At 39.2% G+C, this 12,289-nt stretch overlaps 3 protein-coding genes across 4 annotated transcripts; all 3 read left to right on the forward strand.

Annotated features, from left to right (window-relative positions):
- The first annotated feature begins 571 nt into the window (after nucleotides 1-571).
- LOC140789381 (NDR1/HIN1-like protein 13) lies at nucleotides 572-1,500 on the forward strand. Its single transcript, XM_073139056.1, has one exon. It carries the CDS (start codon nucleotides 760-762, stop codon nucleotides 1,405-1,407), a length of 648 nt encoding a protein of 215 aa, XP_072995157.1. The 5' UTR covers nucleotides 572-759; the 3' UTR covers nucleotides 1,408-1,500.
- Nucleotides 1,501-3,482: 1,982 nt separating this feature from the next.
- On the forward strand, nucleotides 3,483-7,932 carry LOC140788027 (polycomb group protein FIE1). Of its 2 annotated transcripts, XM_073137115.1 has the most exons (13): nucleotides 3,483-3,765; nucleotides 3,929-3,994; nucleotides 4,180-4,302; nucleotides 4,649-4,729; nucleotides 4,810-4,902; nucleotides 5,041-5,116; nucleotides 5,201-5,280; nucleotides 5,366-5,437; nucleotides 5,627-5,686; nucleotides 5,871-5,967; nucleotides 7,117-7,180; nucleotides 7,278-7,337; nucleotides 7,429-7,932. In XM_073137115.1, exons 1-13 carry the CDS (start codon nucleotides 3,589-3,591, stop codon nucleotides 7,484-7,486), a joined length of 1,107 nt encoding a protein of 368 aa, XP_072993216.1. In that variant the 5' UTR covers nucleotides 3,483-3,588; the 3' UTR covers nucleotides 7,487-7,932. The 2 variants fall into 2 exon arrangements, with proteins under 2 accessions (XP_072993216.1, XP_072993217.1); XM_073137116.1 differs by lacking the exon at nucleotides 5,627-5,686.
- A 393-nt stretch (nucleotides 7,933-8,325) lies between these two features.
- On the forward strand, nucleotides 8,326-11,052 carry LOC140787970 (uncharacterized). Its single transcript, XM_073137015.1, has 3 exons — nucleotides 8,326-9,269; nucleotides 10,174-10,710; nucleotides 10,809-11,052. The coding sequence occupies exons 1-3, from the start codon at nucleotides 8,508-8,510 to the stop codon at nucleotides 10,914-10,916; spliced, it is 1,407 nt and encodes a 468-aa protein (XP_072993116.1). The 5' UTR covers nucleotides 8,326-8,507; the 3' UTR covers nucleotides 10,917-11,052.
- The last annotated feature ends 1,237 nt before the right edge of the window (nucleotides 11,053-12,289 follow it).

The raw sequence follows: 12,289 nt of genomic DNA on the forward strand, positions 1-12,289 counted from the left end.
AGAAAAGAAAAAATAACAGAAAAGGTGATAATATTAACTATATACATACCTTCATCAAAAATTTTACAGATCACACCTTTTAAGTTTTAACTATCTATTTTCTAACTCTTTTAGAACATGTGGGCGATAATATTAACTCTAGGATCCAGAGCTTTTCAACTTCAGTTACTACAGCCCTTAAATAAAAAGCATCTTTCAATCATCTGACGGACCAACGCATACAATTGTTTAAGTGACCTTGCCTTCAAGTTTGACCACATTCTTATTCTTCTGGCTCCAGCAACACCACCCGTGATAAATTAAATACGCAATATCTTTACAGCTCTGGAAGCTTAACTTGCACATATTCTCGAGGTTCTCACGTTCCTTCCCTCCCTTTGATTCTTTAAACAGACAGCACTCAAATTCCAGATCGTCCAACTGTATTGAACAAAACAACTACCGGCCTTATGATTATGTTACCTTTATAACTTGGGTTACATTGGTCATGAGTTATGATTAACAGCCTAACAGGTGTATTATGTCAAGTAATACCAAACCATGATCTACAACTTACCATCAAATGTTTTTTTCCCTATAAATTGCATATATACCTTCACAATATTCCTTCCTTTCTGGCAACAAAAAGCATAACATCAGTACCTCTCTATCTCTGACGTCCCTTCCATCTCCCGGCTTCTCCTCTACTGCATTTATTTAAAGAATGCCGATCGTGATCCGGTCACCGCAAGCTCGGTCTATCGGTTCAACTTTCCCATCATGTCGTCCGCGATCCCGTCGCCGCCTCCGACCCCTACCTTCCTCCACCTCCGAACCCGGTTCAGAGTCCGGCCGACACGCAACCCACACCTACACCGGGCCGCGAAGCTCATCTGCGCTTCCGTACTCTTCTTCCTCTTCGCCGCCGCCTTCCTCCTCTTCCTCCTCTACCTCGCGTTACGCCCCCACCGCCCCCGCTTCCACGTGTCCACCTTCTCCGCCACCGGCCTCTCCTCCTCCTCCCCCGCCCCGACCTTCAACACCCAGATCTCCATCCGAAACCCTAACGAGAAGATCGGGATGTACTTCGGGCCGATCGCCGGCTCGGTCTACTACCTCGACGAGCCGGTCGGGCCGGCGGAGGCGCTAGCGGGGGCCTTCTACCAGCCGCCGAAGAACACGACGACGATCGGAGGGACGTTAGGAGGGGGCCAGGTGGGGGAGGTAGCGGCCGCCGGGATGGCGGCGGATCAGACGGCGGGTGCGGTCGCGTTTAGGATCGAGCTGTCGTCGACCGTCCGCTTTAAGGTTTCGACGTGGGATACGCATCGGCATAAGATGCATGTGAGTTGCGGAGTGAAGGTTGGGAGCGATGGGGAGATCTTGCCGGATTATAAGGAGAAGAGGTGTGATATCTATTTCTTCTAGAGGACGACGGTGGTGTTCCTTTGTTTACTTATTTATTTTTTTGAGAAAAATTGTATAATAAGGAGTGTAATAATTAATAACTTATTGATATAATTGATAAGAGTTTTTTTTTTAAATAGATTATATGAGTAAGTAGGTTAAATATGAGTCAGAAATCGGATGTAAATTATATGAATATAATACTTCAATAATTACCGATCCAATGTTTAACTTTGTTATATGCCGAAAGGATTTGACTAGCCACAATAGTGACGTCAATTGATAGAGCTATAATTCGTAATGGATGACTTTTTATTATTTTCTTTAAATAATTTAAAAAGTTGCGAGAAGAAAGAGCAGAGGTTTAGTTTGACACGACCTATCCATCCTGCCACAGAATTAATCAAAATAAGTAAATCATGTCATCTTAAAAGGCGATTAAGATTCGATACAAATTGACTTAAACATGGGTCCGTCCTAATGTTCACTATAAAAAATCAAGCATTAAGCTTCAAGGGCGTGGGCGTACAAGTTCTAAATGATAAAATACCCCAAAACACCCGAGCTTTACTGACTAATTAGTATTAGCGTTTCTCTTCAATCTCGAACGGATCCTTAAATCACTATAGCTATATAATCTACAAAAGCCAAAATCCTAAATTTCACGGCACCAAGCAACCCTGACCATGGCTAAGGCAAAAGATCAAGGCCAATGCAAAAACTCCAACCAAGCACTGCAAAATTTCGACGGGACATCGAGGGGAGAGTGGCTGACGAGAGTAAAGAAGAATGGACTAGCTCGGCACACGGAAGATCTGACAAGGGACGGTGGTGGGATGGGGAGGGAAGGCAACGAATCCCTCAACAGCGACGACATTAGGGAAGGCAACAACATCGCCAAACTCGGGTCTCCTAGCTATGCGAGTGGCTTTAGGTAGAGAGAGAGAGAGCAGAGAAGGGAGGGGAATAAGGGACAGTGAGGTCAGAAAGGTGGAAAGTGGGGGCAGTGAGCTTTGAAGGTGGAGAAGGAAAAGGAAAGAGAGAAAGGTGGGGGAGTAAGTGTTGGTGCAGAAAGAAAAGTTGCTATAAGGAAGAAACAACAATTGAGGGGAAGGGGGCGGCAACAAAAAGGAGCAAAGCCAAATAGAGAAAAAGAAGAGAGAAAAATGGGAAGAGAAAGAAGTGAAAAATAGGAGAGAAGGGAAGGGGGAGAAAGCATCGAAGACGAGAAAAAAACCTCTCAATGATTAGGAGAAGAGTCATGGACCAACCTTAGCAGAGCTAGGTCTAGTGTCAATTGCACATCTTTGACGCTCAAATTTAAGAAATGTTCCTATCATTCATCTACACAGTATTTAGGCGCATAATAGGGTAGAGAAGCCCAGATTGTACTAGTGTTTTTCATCTAGTGTAATCGAATTAGTAGTTTAAGTTAAATCATTACATCCTGAATAGACCCAACATCATAACCAATCAGCAAAAGTAAAATAAATTGCTAAGAGGAATCGAATCTATAAAATATCAGAGAAATTAGAACAAAAAAAGAATCATTTTTCCTAAGTGAAATATATGTACAAGGAAGAAAAAGGAGTTTATTTATTTAATTTAGCCATTGAGGTGAAGTAATTCATTTAATCCAAAGTAAAGCGTTCGATTTAGAACGTCGAGAAGATCATGATAACTTATAATGCCATGAGATAGTGATAAGATGCTTATAAGGGGTGGGATTGAGCGTTTGCCATTGTTGATGTGGCAATTACGCATTCGATGACTAAGATTGCCCTCGCTGAAACAATCAGTTAAAGAAACCCATAATGTAATAATAGTGTTTCTCAATTAGGGTAATCAAATTAGTAGTTTGAGTCAAATCATTATAGACCAACCTCATAACTAATCAACAAAATTTTGTTAAGTCACTAAGAGGAATCGAATCTATAAAATATCAAATAAATAAAAAATATTACTTTTCCTAAGTGAAATATAAATTTGGTTTAGGTTTTAAGTAAGGCATATAATGATATAATCCGTAGTCGTAGAGCATATGATCCAAGTAATCGCAGCCTATCTACCAACAAAACAACGTTTTGCCATAAATAACCGGAGTTAAAAGTAAAGCTTGTTGCTTTCGCCCCACCCCACAAGGCCCAAAGTCCATAATTTGGAGAGGAGTTCAAACCGAATTGGAAGCTCGATACTTCGTCGATGGCGAAGTGTGGACTGGGTTGTGAGGCGGCGGTGGGCTCGCTAACAGCGTCGAAGAAGAGGGATTACAAGGTAAGCAACCGTCTCCACGAGGGGAAGAGGCCTCTCTACGCTATCGCCTTCAATTTTGTCGACGCTCGCTACTACGACGTCTTCGCCACCGTCGGCGGCAACAGGGTACCTCCAAACTTTCCCTCTTCTTACTGACGGGTCTCTCTTATTTCTCTTTTCTCCGTGTAATTTCTTGTGATCTCATCTGGGTTTTCTCCGTGCGTTGGATGGAGTAGTAAACTTGTGTTTGTGATTGAGATTTTGATTGAAAGATTTAATTTTGTTGTAGGTTACTGTGTACCGTTGCCTTGAAGGGGGTCTTATTGCCGTCCTGCAAGCTTATGTCGACGAAGATGTAAGATTCAAGGAGGAAATTGCTTTAAACTTTTGATTTTGATTCTAATTGTAGTTTGGGTTTTTTTATTAGTAAATCAGATGTTATGGTGTTTATCTGATCTGGAGTTGATCGCACATGGGGGAAGCTGTTTGAAATGGGATTATGTTATTTTCTGATGATGGTAACGGTTTTTTGTAGTTCAGAAGGATGAATCGTTCTATACTTTGAGTTGGGCATGCGATATTGATGGGACTCCATTGTTGGTTGCGGGTGGAAGCAATGGGATCATCCGAGTTATCAATGCCGGCACCGAGAAGATACACAAGGTATTTGCTATCCCTTTTCTTGATCTGATTTTAATTATAAAGAAGCCCATGAGGAAAGGGACAGCATGGATCAGGTGCATTCTACTTCCCAACTGTTCTTACAGCACTTTGGGCATTGAGATAATGCACATTTAGGCATAAAAGATAAATCTTTGAAAATATCTTTGCTATAACTATCTTTAAGAAGGGGGAAGTGCGCAGCACTACGGAAATGCACGTTCTGTTCATTAAGACATTACCTCTTTCTTGATATGCTTGTGTTATGAAATAGATGATCGAACTAGTAACTACATGCATCTGAAAGCTAATATCTTATTTCATTGTTGTTATGCAAATATGCTTGCAGAGTTTTGTTGGCCATGGGGACTCGATAAATGAAATTAGGACACAAGCACTGAAACCTTCTCTTGTTTTGTCTGCCAGTAAGGTAGATGAAGACATCGTCTGATCATAGTTGCAGATCTTTGATGCTCGCATGCTTCTGATTCTAGATTTTTTTTTTCCTAGGATGAATCTGTTAGGCTATGGAATGTGCACACAGGAATCTGTGTACTGATTTTTGCTGGAGCAGGGGGTCACAGAAATGAAGTTTTGAGTGTTGTAAGTGCATCGAAATTTTTTTCTTTTTCTCTTTTGATATCCGTGTCAATGATCACCAACATAGAGTAATTGTCTATCCGTGTCAATGATCACCAACATAGAGTAATTGTCTTTCTTCTTGGTCTTGTTGTTTTGTAGGATTTCCATCCCTCTGACATTTATCGGATAGCAAGCTGTGGTATGGATAATACTGTTAAGATTTGGTCGATGAAAGGTAAGTAAGCACCAGTCATAATAATTTTTCTGATTTACGTTAGCTGTATAATAATTGTATAATGACATTGCTTTGCTTGTGCAGAGTTCTGGACATATGTTGAGAAATCATTTACATGGACTGACCTTCCATCAAAATTTCCCACTAAATATGTCCAGTTTCCAGTTAGTATTAAACATCCTTGTCATTTTTAGAAGTAAAGGTTCCATTAGATTTGTTCATATGGGATCTTGACTCCAATTGTTTCAGGTCTTCATTGTCTCCGTCCACTCTAACTATGTTGACTGCACTAGGTGGCTTGGTGATTTTGTCTTGTCAAAGGTAACTTCTTGCATAGATTATTGTCTGATGGAGTATATGCATTAGTTGGCAAACTTTTTTTATCTAGCTGCATCCCTTGGTTATTGGTTCGCTGTCATCAAGTTCTTCTTTTGACCAAGATAATTAGTTCCAGTTTGATGATTACCTATGTCGTGAAACAAACTGATGCATGCTACTTTAAAAATACAGAGTGTTGACAATGAAATTGTCTTATGGGAGCCAAAAACAAAGGAACAAAGTCCTGGTGAGGTCAGAAATTATGCAATTCCTCATCCGAGGATGCTAAAATTTCTACTTATTTGTTTCCACATATGTTTTTCTTAAACCAGTTGTGTGTTCTAAAGCCATATTTGATAATGGAAGATGTCTTTCATTTGCACTTTCAGTTTTTGTATATCTAGATGAGTAATAGATTTGTTTAAATTCCATGTAGGGTGCTGTTGATATTCTTCAAAAATATCCTGTGCCTGAGTGTGATATTTGGTTCATCAAGTTTTCATGTGATTTTCACTATAATGCAGCAGCAATAGGTAACATGTATCTTTTATCATATTCAAGTTGATATTCTTTTAATACCTTAATCTTGCAATCATTTTCTGATCATATAGATTATGCACCCACGCCCACTTCCAAAATTTTGTACACAATATTCTTTTTCCTTTATTCTTCTCTTATCATTTTGTAGCAAGCTGTTCAAATGAACTACATGCAGACATTTTCATGTTCTATACAGCATACCCATATTTCTGAAGGTCCATGACATTCATGTGGATTCACAATCTCATATTAGGCATTGTTCCACAACTGAAAGTTCAACAAACTGGTTACTGAAATGATCCTAGTGTGATTTCATAATTCAATGTATGACTATTTATGTGTCCAGAGTGTCTGGCAATTGAACTAGAATTCTATGGTCTTTTACGTCACAACAGAAGAGGATTGCACCTCATTTTGGTCTCTTCTGAATTATATAGTCTCTATTCACAAGAAACAGATCAAATAGATAAGCGGTCCAATGGTTGTAGCAATATTGAGTACCATTATTGACTTTGGAACTCCAATATTGAGAGGTGCATGAAACTCACTTCTACTAATAGAAATAGGGCATATTTATTCCTACAGTTACAATAGTCTCAGTAGTCCCTCTGATCACTGGGGCAAGGTATTATTAATTTTTAATGGTGGCACAATAGCATCCATGTATAGTCATGAATTGACCCCAGGAGTGGATCTTGAGTTCGAAAAAGCACTCCTTGGATACTTCATAGTTTTCATCAACCTTAGATGTTAAAGGAATCTTCAACATGGAATCATATTGTTAATGCTTATTGAACCTTTATCAATGATCTTTCTAGACATGTAAAACATCATGTTAAAGTATAATCAAGGATAAAAAAATGTTCTTTTCATATTCTAAAAATTAAATGTCCAATGAGTACAAGGATTTTGTCATGGAAATTAACAACATGAGTGATCTTAGAATATTTAGTTGACATAACTAGAAAGACTGAATATCCTTCTCTAAGACAACTAGAAAGACTTTGAATGACCAGAAGGTCCAAAAAGTTAATTTTGTTTTCTATCATGACTATGTGAATGGGTAACTATTTAAAGCATAACTGCATAACCCCTCTTTTTTTGAGAGTTAAGAGGCTCATTCCAGGTTTTCTATTAAACAGGGAACCGTGAAGGAAAAATTTATGTTTGGGAGCTTCAGTCGAGTCCACCTGTTCTTATAGCTAGGTAATTTTGGCTTCCAACTTCTTTTTCCATCATCTAAGCTGCTATTGTGTCATTCGACTAACTCTAGTAGCTTTTTTTATCAACCGCATTGTTTCAGGCTAGCTCATGCTCAATGCAAATCTCCAATAAGGCAGACAGCCACCTCATTTGATGGAAGGTACTGAGCTCTCGCCAAACATATTCCCTTGCTTTATCATCTACTATATGTAGAACATTGACCATAAATTTCAAAATTTTGTTTGCTGCAGCACCATACTCAGCTGTTGTGAGGATGGCTCGATATGGCGTTGGGATGCAGTCCCATGAGTTGTGTCATCATTCTAGTTAGAGATCAGTTCTCTTTTATGATAATCGAAGTAAAATGGCAGTAAGGTCTTATTGATGGAGTGGTGGATGGGAGATTGAACTGCCTTCTACTACCGCAATTCTTCTGATTTCATGTAGATTATGCCATCCTTGGGCATGTTAGCAAGTCTGAATGGCCAACTAGCATATGTTTTACATGACATCTTTGAGGAAGTTGATACACACATTTGCAGCTTGCAGGTATTAAGTTTATGCAGGATTAGATTGCACAAGCCATCAGATTAGTGTCTAACAGAGTTCCGATTTGTTTATGGCTTTATCCCATAATGTAACCAACCCATGCTTTCTGTGAACTTGCAGTATTCTGCATCTGTGCCTTCTCCTTATTGTACTCCTACTATCTAATTCTGAAAGAAATGTGAATTCAAGGGTCTGTGATTGTATTATTTTCTCCTGAATCCCACACAATGTTCTCTTTTGGTTGGATCATTTGCAATTTTTGATGGCCTGATTATAACCTCTTGAAGGATTCAATGAGGTGAGGTGCCTGCTGTTAAAACAAAACAATAGATTCAACCTTGCTTACTGTACCAACTGTGAAATGAAATAAGTGATTGAAAGGTATATATGGTTAACTTTCTCAATTTTGATGAGTTGCATCAATTTTGGCATTTCTTCTCTTGTTGTTAGAAATAATATTAAATTTCTAGTGACTCTGTTGGGAAGATACGATTTGACCTGTGTTATCTAATATATATTTAGGGACATCCAATTTGGGTTAATCCCAATAGAGAAGTAGACTGGTTTTATATTTTATCATTTGACTCCTTGTCTGACATATGCAAATAAGGATCTTAGAATGGATATATATGCAAAAGAAATAAAAAAAATAAGAAGCCATGCATTATTTGCTTCTCACCAAGACCAAAGCTAGGAGGAATTATCTATCTATTAGACCTTCAACTGATTCCTTCCGTGTCGTCCCCACTCCAAATCCCACTGCACTGTATCCCTACTCCAAATGTTCCCCTACTTCTTCTCCACCCGCCTCCAAACTCTCCTCCTCCTCACCTCCTTCTCCCTTCTCCTCTTCCTCCTCCTCCTCCTCCTTCGCTCGTCGCCCACCTCCTTCACCGTCTCCTCCGCCGCCTCCTCTTCTCCGTCGCCGTCGCCCACCTCCCTCCGTCACCTCCTTTTCGGGATCGCTTCCTCCTCCAAATCCTGGCCTCGCCGGAAGGAACTCCTCCGCCTCTGGTGGCGCCCCGGCCTGGCTCGCGGCATCGTCTTCCTCGACTCCCCCCTCGATCCCGCCGCATCTGGCGGCGTTGATCACACCCTTCCCCCTACTAGCGTCTCCGCCGACACCTCCCGCTTTCCCTACTCCTACAAGGGCGGCCGCCGGTCCGCCGTCCGCGTCGCCCGCATTGTTAAGGAACTCGTCGAGATCGCTGGGGACAGCGAGGTGAGGTGGATCGTGCTCGGGGATGACGACACGGTGTTTGTGCTCGAGAACCTGGTCGGAACCCTGGCGAAGTACGACTGGGAAGGATGGCGGTACATCGGGGGAAGGTCGGAGATCGTGGAGCAGAATGTAAAGCATTCGTTTGGGATGGCGTTTGGGGGAGCCGGGATCGCGATTAGCTATCCCCTGGCTAGGGTTTTGGCGAACGTTTTGGATTCGTGCCTCGTGAGGTACCCGCATCTGTATGGGAGTGATGCGAGGATCTTTGCTTGCTTGGCGGAACTTGGGGTGGAGCTCACTCATGAACCTGGATTCCATCAGGTAAAGGACTCTCCTTGTTTCTTTGCTTTTTGTTCATCTGAATTTATCATTTTTTGCTTCGTTAGTTGATATTTATTTTGGCGACATGCGTAGTTGATGAAGATGAAGACTTTAGTGAACTTCGATTATGCATGTGATAGAGCTTGGAGATGATTTTGAGATTTTAGCATGACGATGTGAATGAAATGGTTAAATTCCGTCATATGTTTCTCCATGCTACTTGCGTTTATATTCCAGTGAGCTATATTGCACTTTGCCAATTTTGAAATTTCAGCTAAGGAAAGACGATTTAGAGGAGGTGAGAGAAACAAATATATAAAATAAAAAAGAGGAGAAAAGAAAAACCACTGATGAGGTGTATAGGTATGATATGCTTTCCTATTGAACCTTCTAAACAGCTGTTGATTACTTGATTTCTCATGAGGTCTCATCCTAATTTTGGTAGCAACCTAATTTTCTTTTTCATGAATCATGAATCATTAATCATTCTAGTGCTGTTATCTCCTCCTCCCTTACCTACTATGCTTTTGTAATATTACTTCCTAAAACATACATCATTCGTGCCTGATTGTCTTCCTGCAACCCGCCCTTTGTTCATCAAACTGACTCTAATATTTTAGTATGTCCAACCCCCACTCCCTCTCTCCTTTTAAGCAAACCCGAGAAAATAAACATTGCTCACTTTGTCCTCAAGTCCAGATATTAGATGTTCATAGGTTTTGATTGAAATAAAAGTTGCATTAGCTGAATAGTGGAAGTGACCCAGATGTTAAAAAATTTGAACACTGAGAAAAAGAATATTATCAAGCAATCAGCTATCTCTATGGGCAATCTAGACATAAATAGCAGCGGTTTGCATTTGTGGCATCAATTTCAACTCAACCATTTGGTTTTCAATGACCAGATTGACCTTCGTGGAGACATTTCTGGTCTTCTGTCTGCACATCCGTTGGCGTCATTGGTGTCACTTCATCATCTTGATTTTGTCAACTCACTGTACCCTGACATGAATCAAACAATGGCACTAAAGCATTTCTTTGAAGCTGTGAATGCTGATCCAGGCAGGATTTTGCAGCAAACAGTTTGTTATGACCGCTTGAAATCACGGACAATTTCAATTTCCTGGGGATATGTGGTTCAGTTGTTTGAAGGAAATCTGGTGCTTACTGACCTTCTTTCTGTACCAAAGACATTTACTCAATGGAAAAGAAGTCGTAATACTTCTTCAGATGTGTATATGTTCAATAGCAAGGAATATTCCAGAGACCAGTGTAAAAGGCCTGCTATTTTTCTTCTAAAAAGTGTGTCTGCTGGTAAGGATAAAATTGAAAGCAATTACAGTAGGCATTTTTGGAGAAAATGCTCGTTGATCCCCAACTCAACAAGGAGTCCTTTATTAATCAGAGTGTCCTCTCAGAGACTTAATGATACAGTTGGAAAGGTACTACAACATATCTCTGCTTCTCTTCCATAATCCCTTGATTTCAGATCCTATAAGATGTTATGTTCTCCTCTTCAATTTTCTTTTAATATTTGCAGGCTTCAAGGCGACACTGTTGCGATGTTTTGCCTTCATCCTCAGGATTTATCATGAAGATAGATATCAGGAAATGTAAAGATAATGAGTTGATTGCCATGCAACCATAGATAGTAACTGGATATTGCTATAAAATGTAGAGTTCTGCAAAAAAATTACTTACAAGGTTCTTTACTGCTTAAACTTGTTGACATATGTATTCCACATTTCCATTATATTCATAGTGTACCACGCAGTGTTTGCCAATATTATGTTTTAGTATTTTTCTTAAGGTAATACATCATTCTTTTTTTCCCCAAATATAATGTTCTTTTGCAATTTTATTTTTCTAACTTCCAAAGTTTGTACATACTCGAGCTTCTCAAGTTATCTGTACTTCTTCTATCAGTTAAGCCTGAATTAGTGTTTGATCAAATTATTCTATTCAAGAAAGGATTACATTGGTTAAAACGACGTTTCTTGATGTTTGTCTGTGGAATACCTGTCAGGAAAGTTGCATACACATCAGAATTATGATATATGCATAATCTTTTACCAATTAGTAGTGATAATGCCACAAACGACTTTTCAACTTTGACTTGAGGTTGCTTCTATAACATATTTACTGCGTTTATTATATGCCGAAGGTATGCCCGTTTACTAATTGCGTTATGCTGTAACTGATTGTGCTATCGCTTACTGGATAAATTTGTTCCTAAGGGATTGTTAAGTCGTTGATGTTTGAATTTTTCACTATATTGGAAAAAAAGAAGGTCTCTTTAATTCCCTTCTGTTAGAATAAGGCTACTGCATATTCTCAATCATAATATTCAATTCCATTTTCCCTTAGTTATGGGGTCTATGGCACTGCTACGCATATTGGTGTCAATTTTCTCATTCTTCTTCGTCGGATGCCTTGCAATTTGACAATGTTGCTACATCTTATATGGTACTTCATCTTCAAATGTTACTTTCACAACTGGTCTCACTTTTAACGACACAATTATTTATTTATAATTTGATTAACTCATTTATAATATATAAAGAATTTGTTTATAATTCAAATAAATATATTTACAATCTTAATAAACATATTTATAATTCAAATAAATTATAAAAAAATATGAATAAATTTATGCCATCGGATAACTCTCATTATGAATTATGACGAGTGTAATCCGATTTATGAACAAGTCATATTCGTATTTAAAATTTTTGATCCATTTAATAAATGGATCATTTCGTATTTGTATTATCATAACTCGATCTAAACTCATCTAACTCAACCTAATTGCCACCCCTTATTTAAAATAGATATTTTTTTATATCGTAAATAAGACTGAAATGTGATTCTTGTTCCACACAAGTGAATAATTTATGCTGCTTTGGGCTGAAAGAGTTCTTATCGCGACGGCCGGCCGAGAGGCAGGATGAAATTAGGACTAATTTCAAGTCTTTGTAAAGTTATACATTATTACTTTACTTTCTTTCTCCGGGCCAAAGT

The sequence above is a fragment of the Typha latifolia genome, chromosome 5, assembly GCF_019914945.1.
Source record: "Typha latifolia isolate L0001 chromosome 5, TyphaL0001v2, whole genome shotgun sequence".
Taxonomy (NCBI): Eukaryota; Viridiplantae; Streptophyta; class Magnoliopsida; order Poales; family Typhaceae; genus Typha; species Typha latifolia.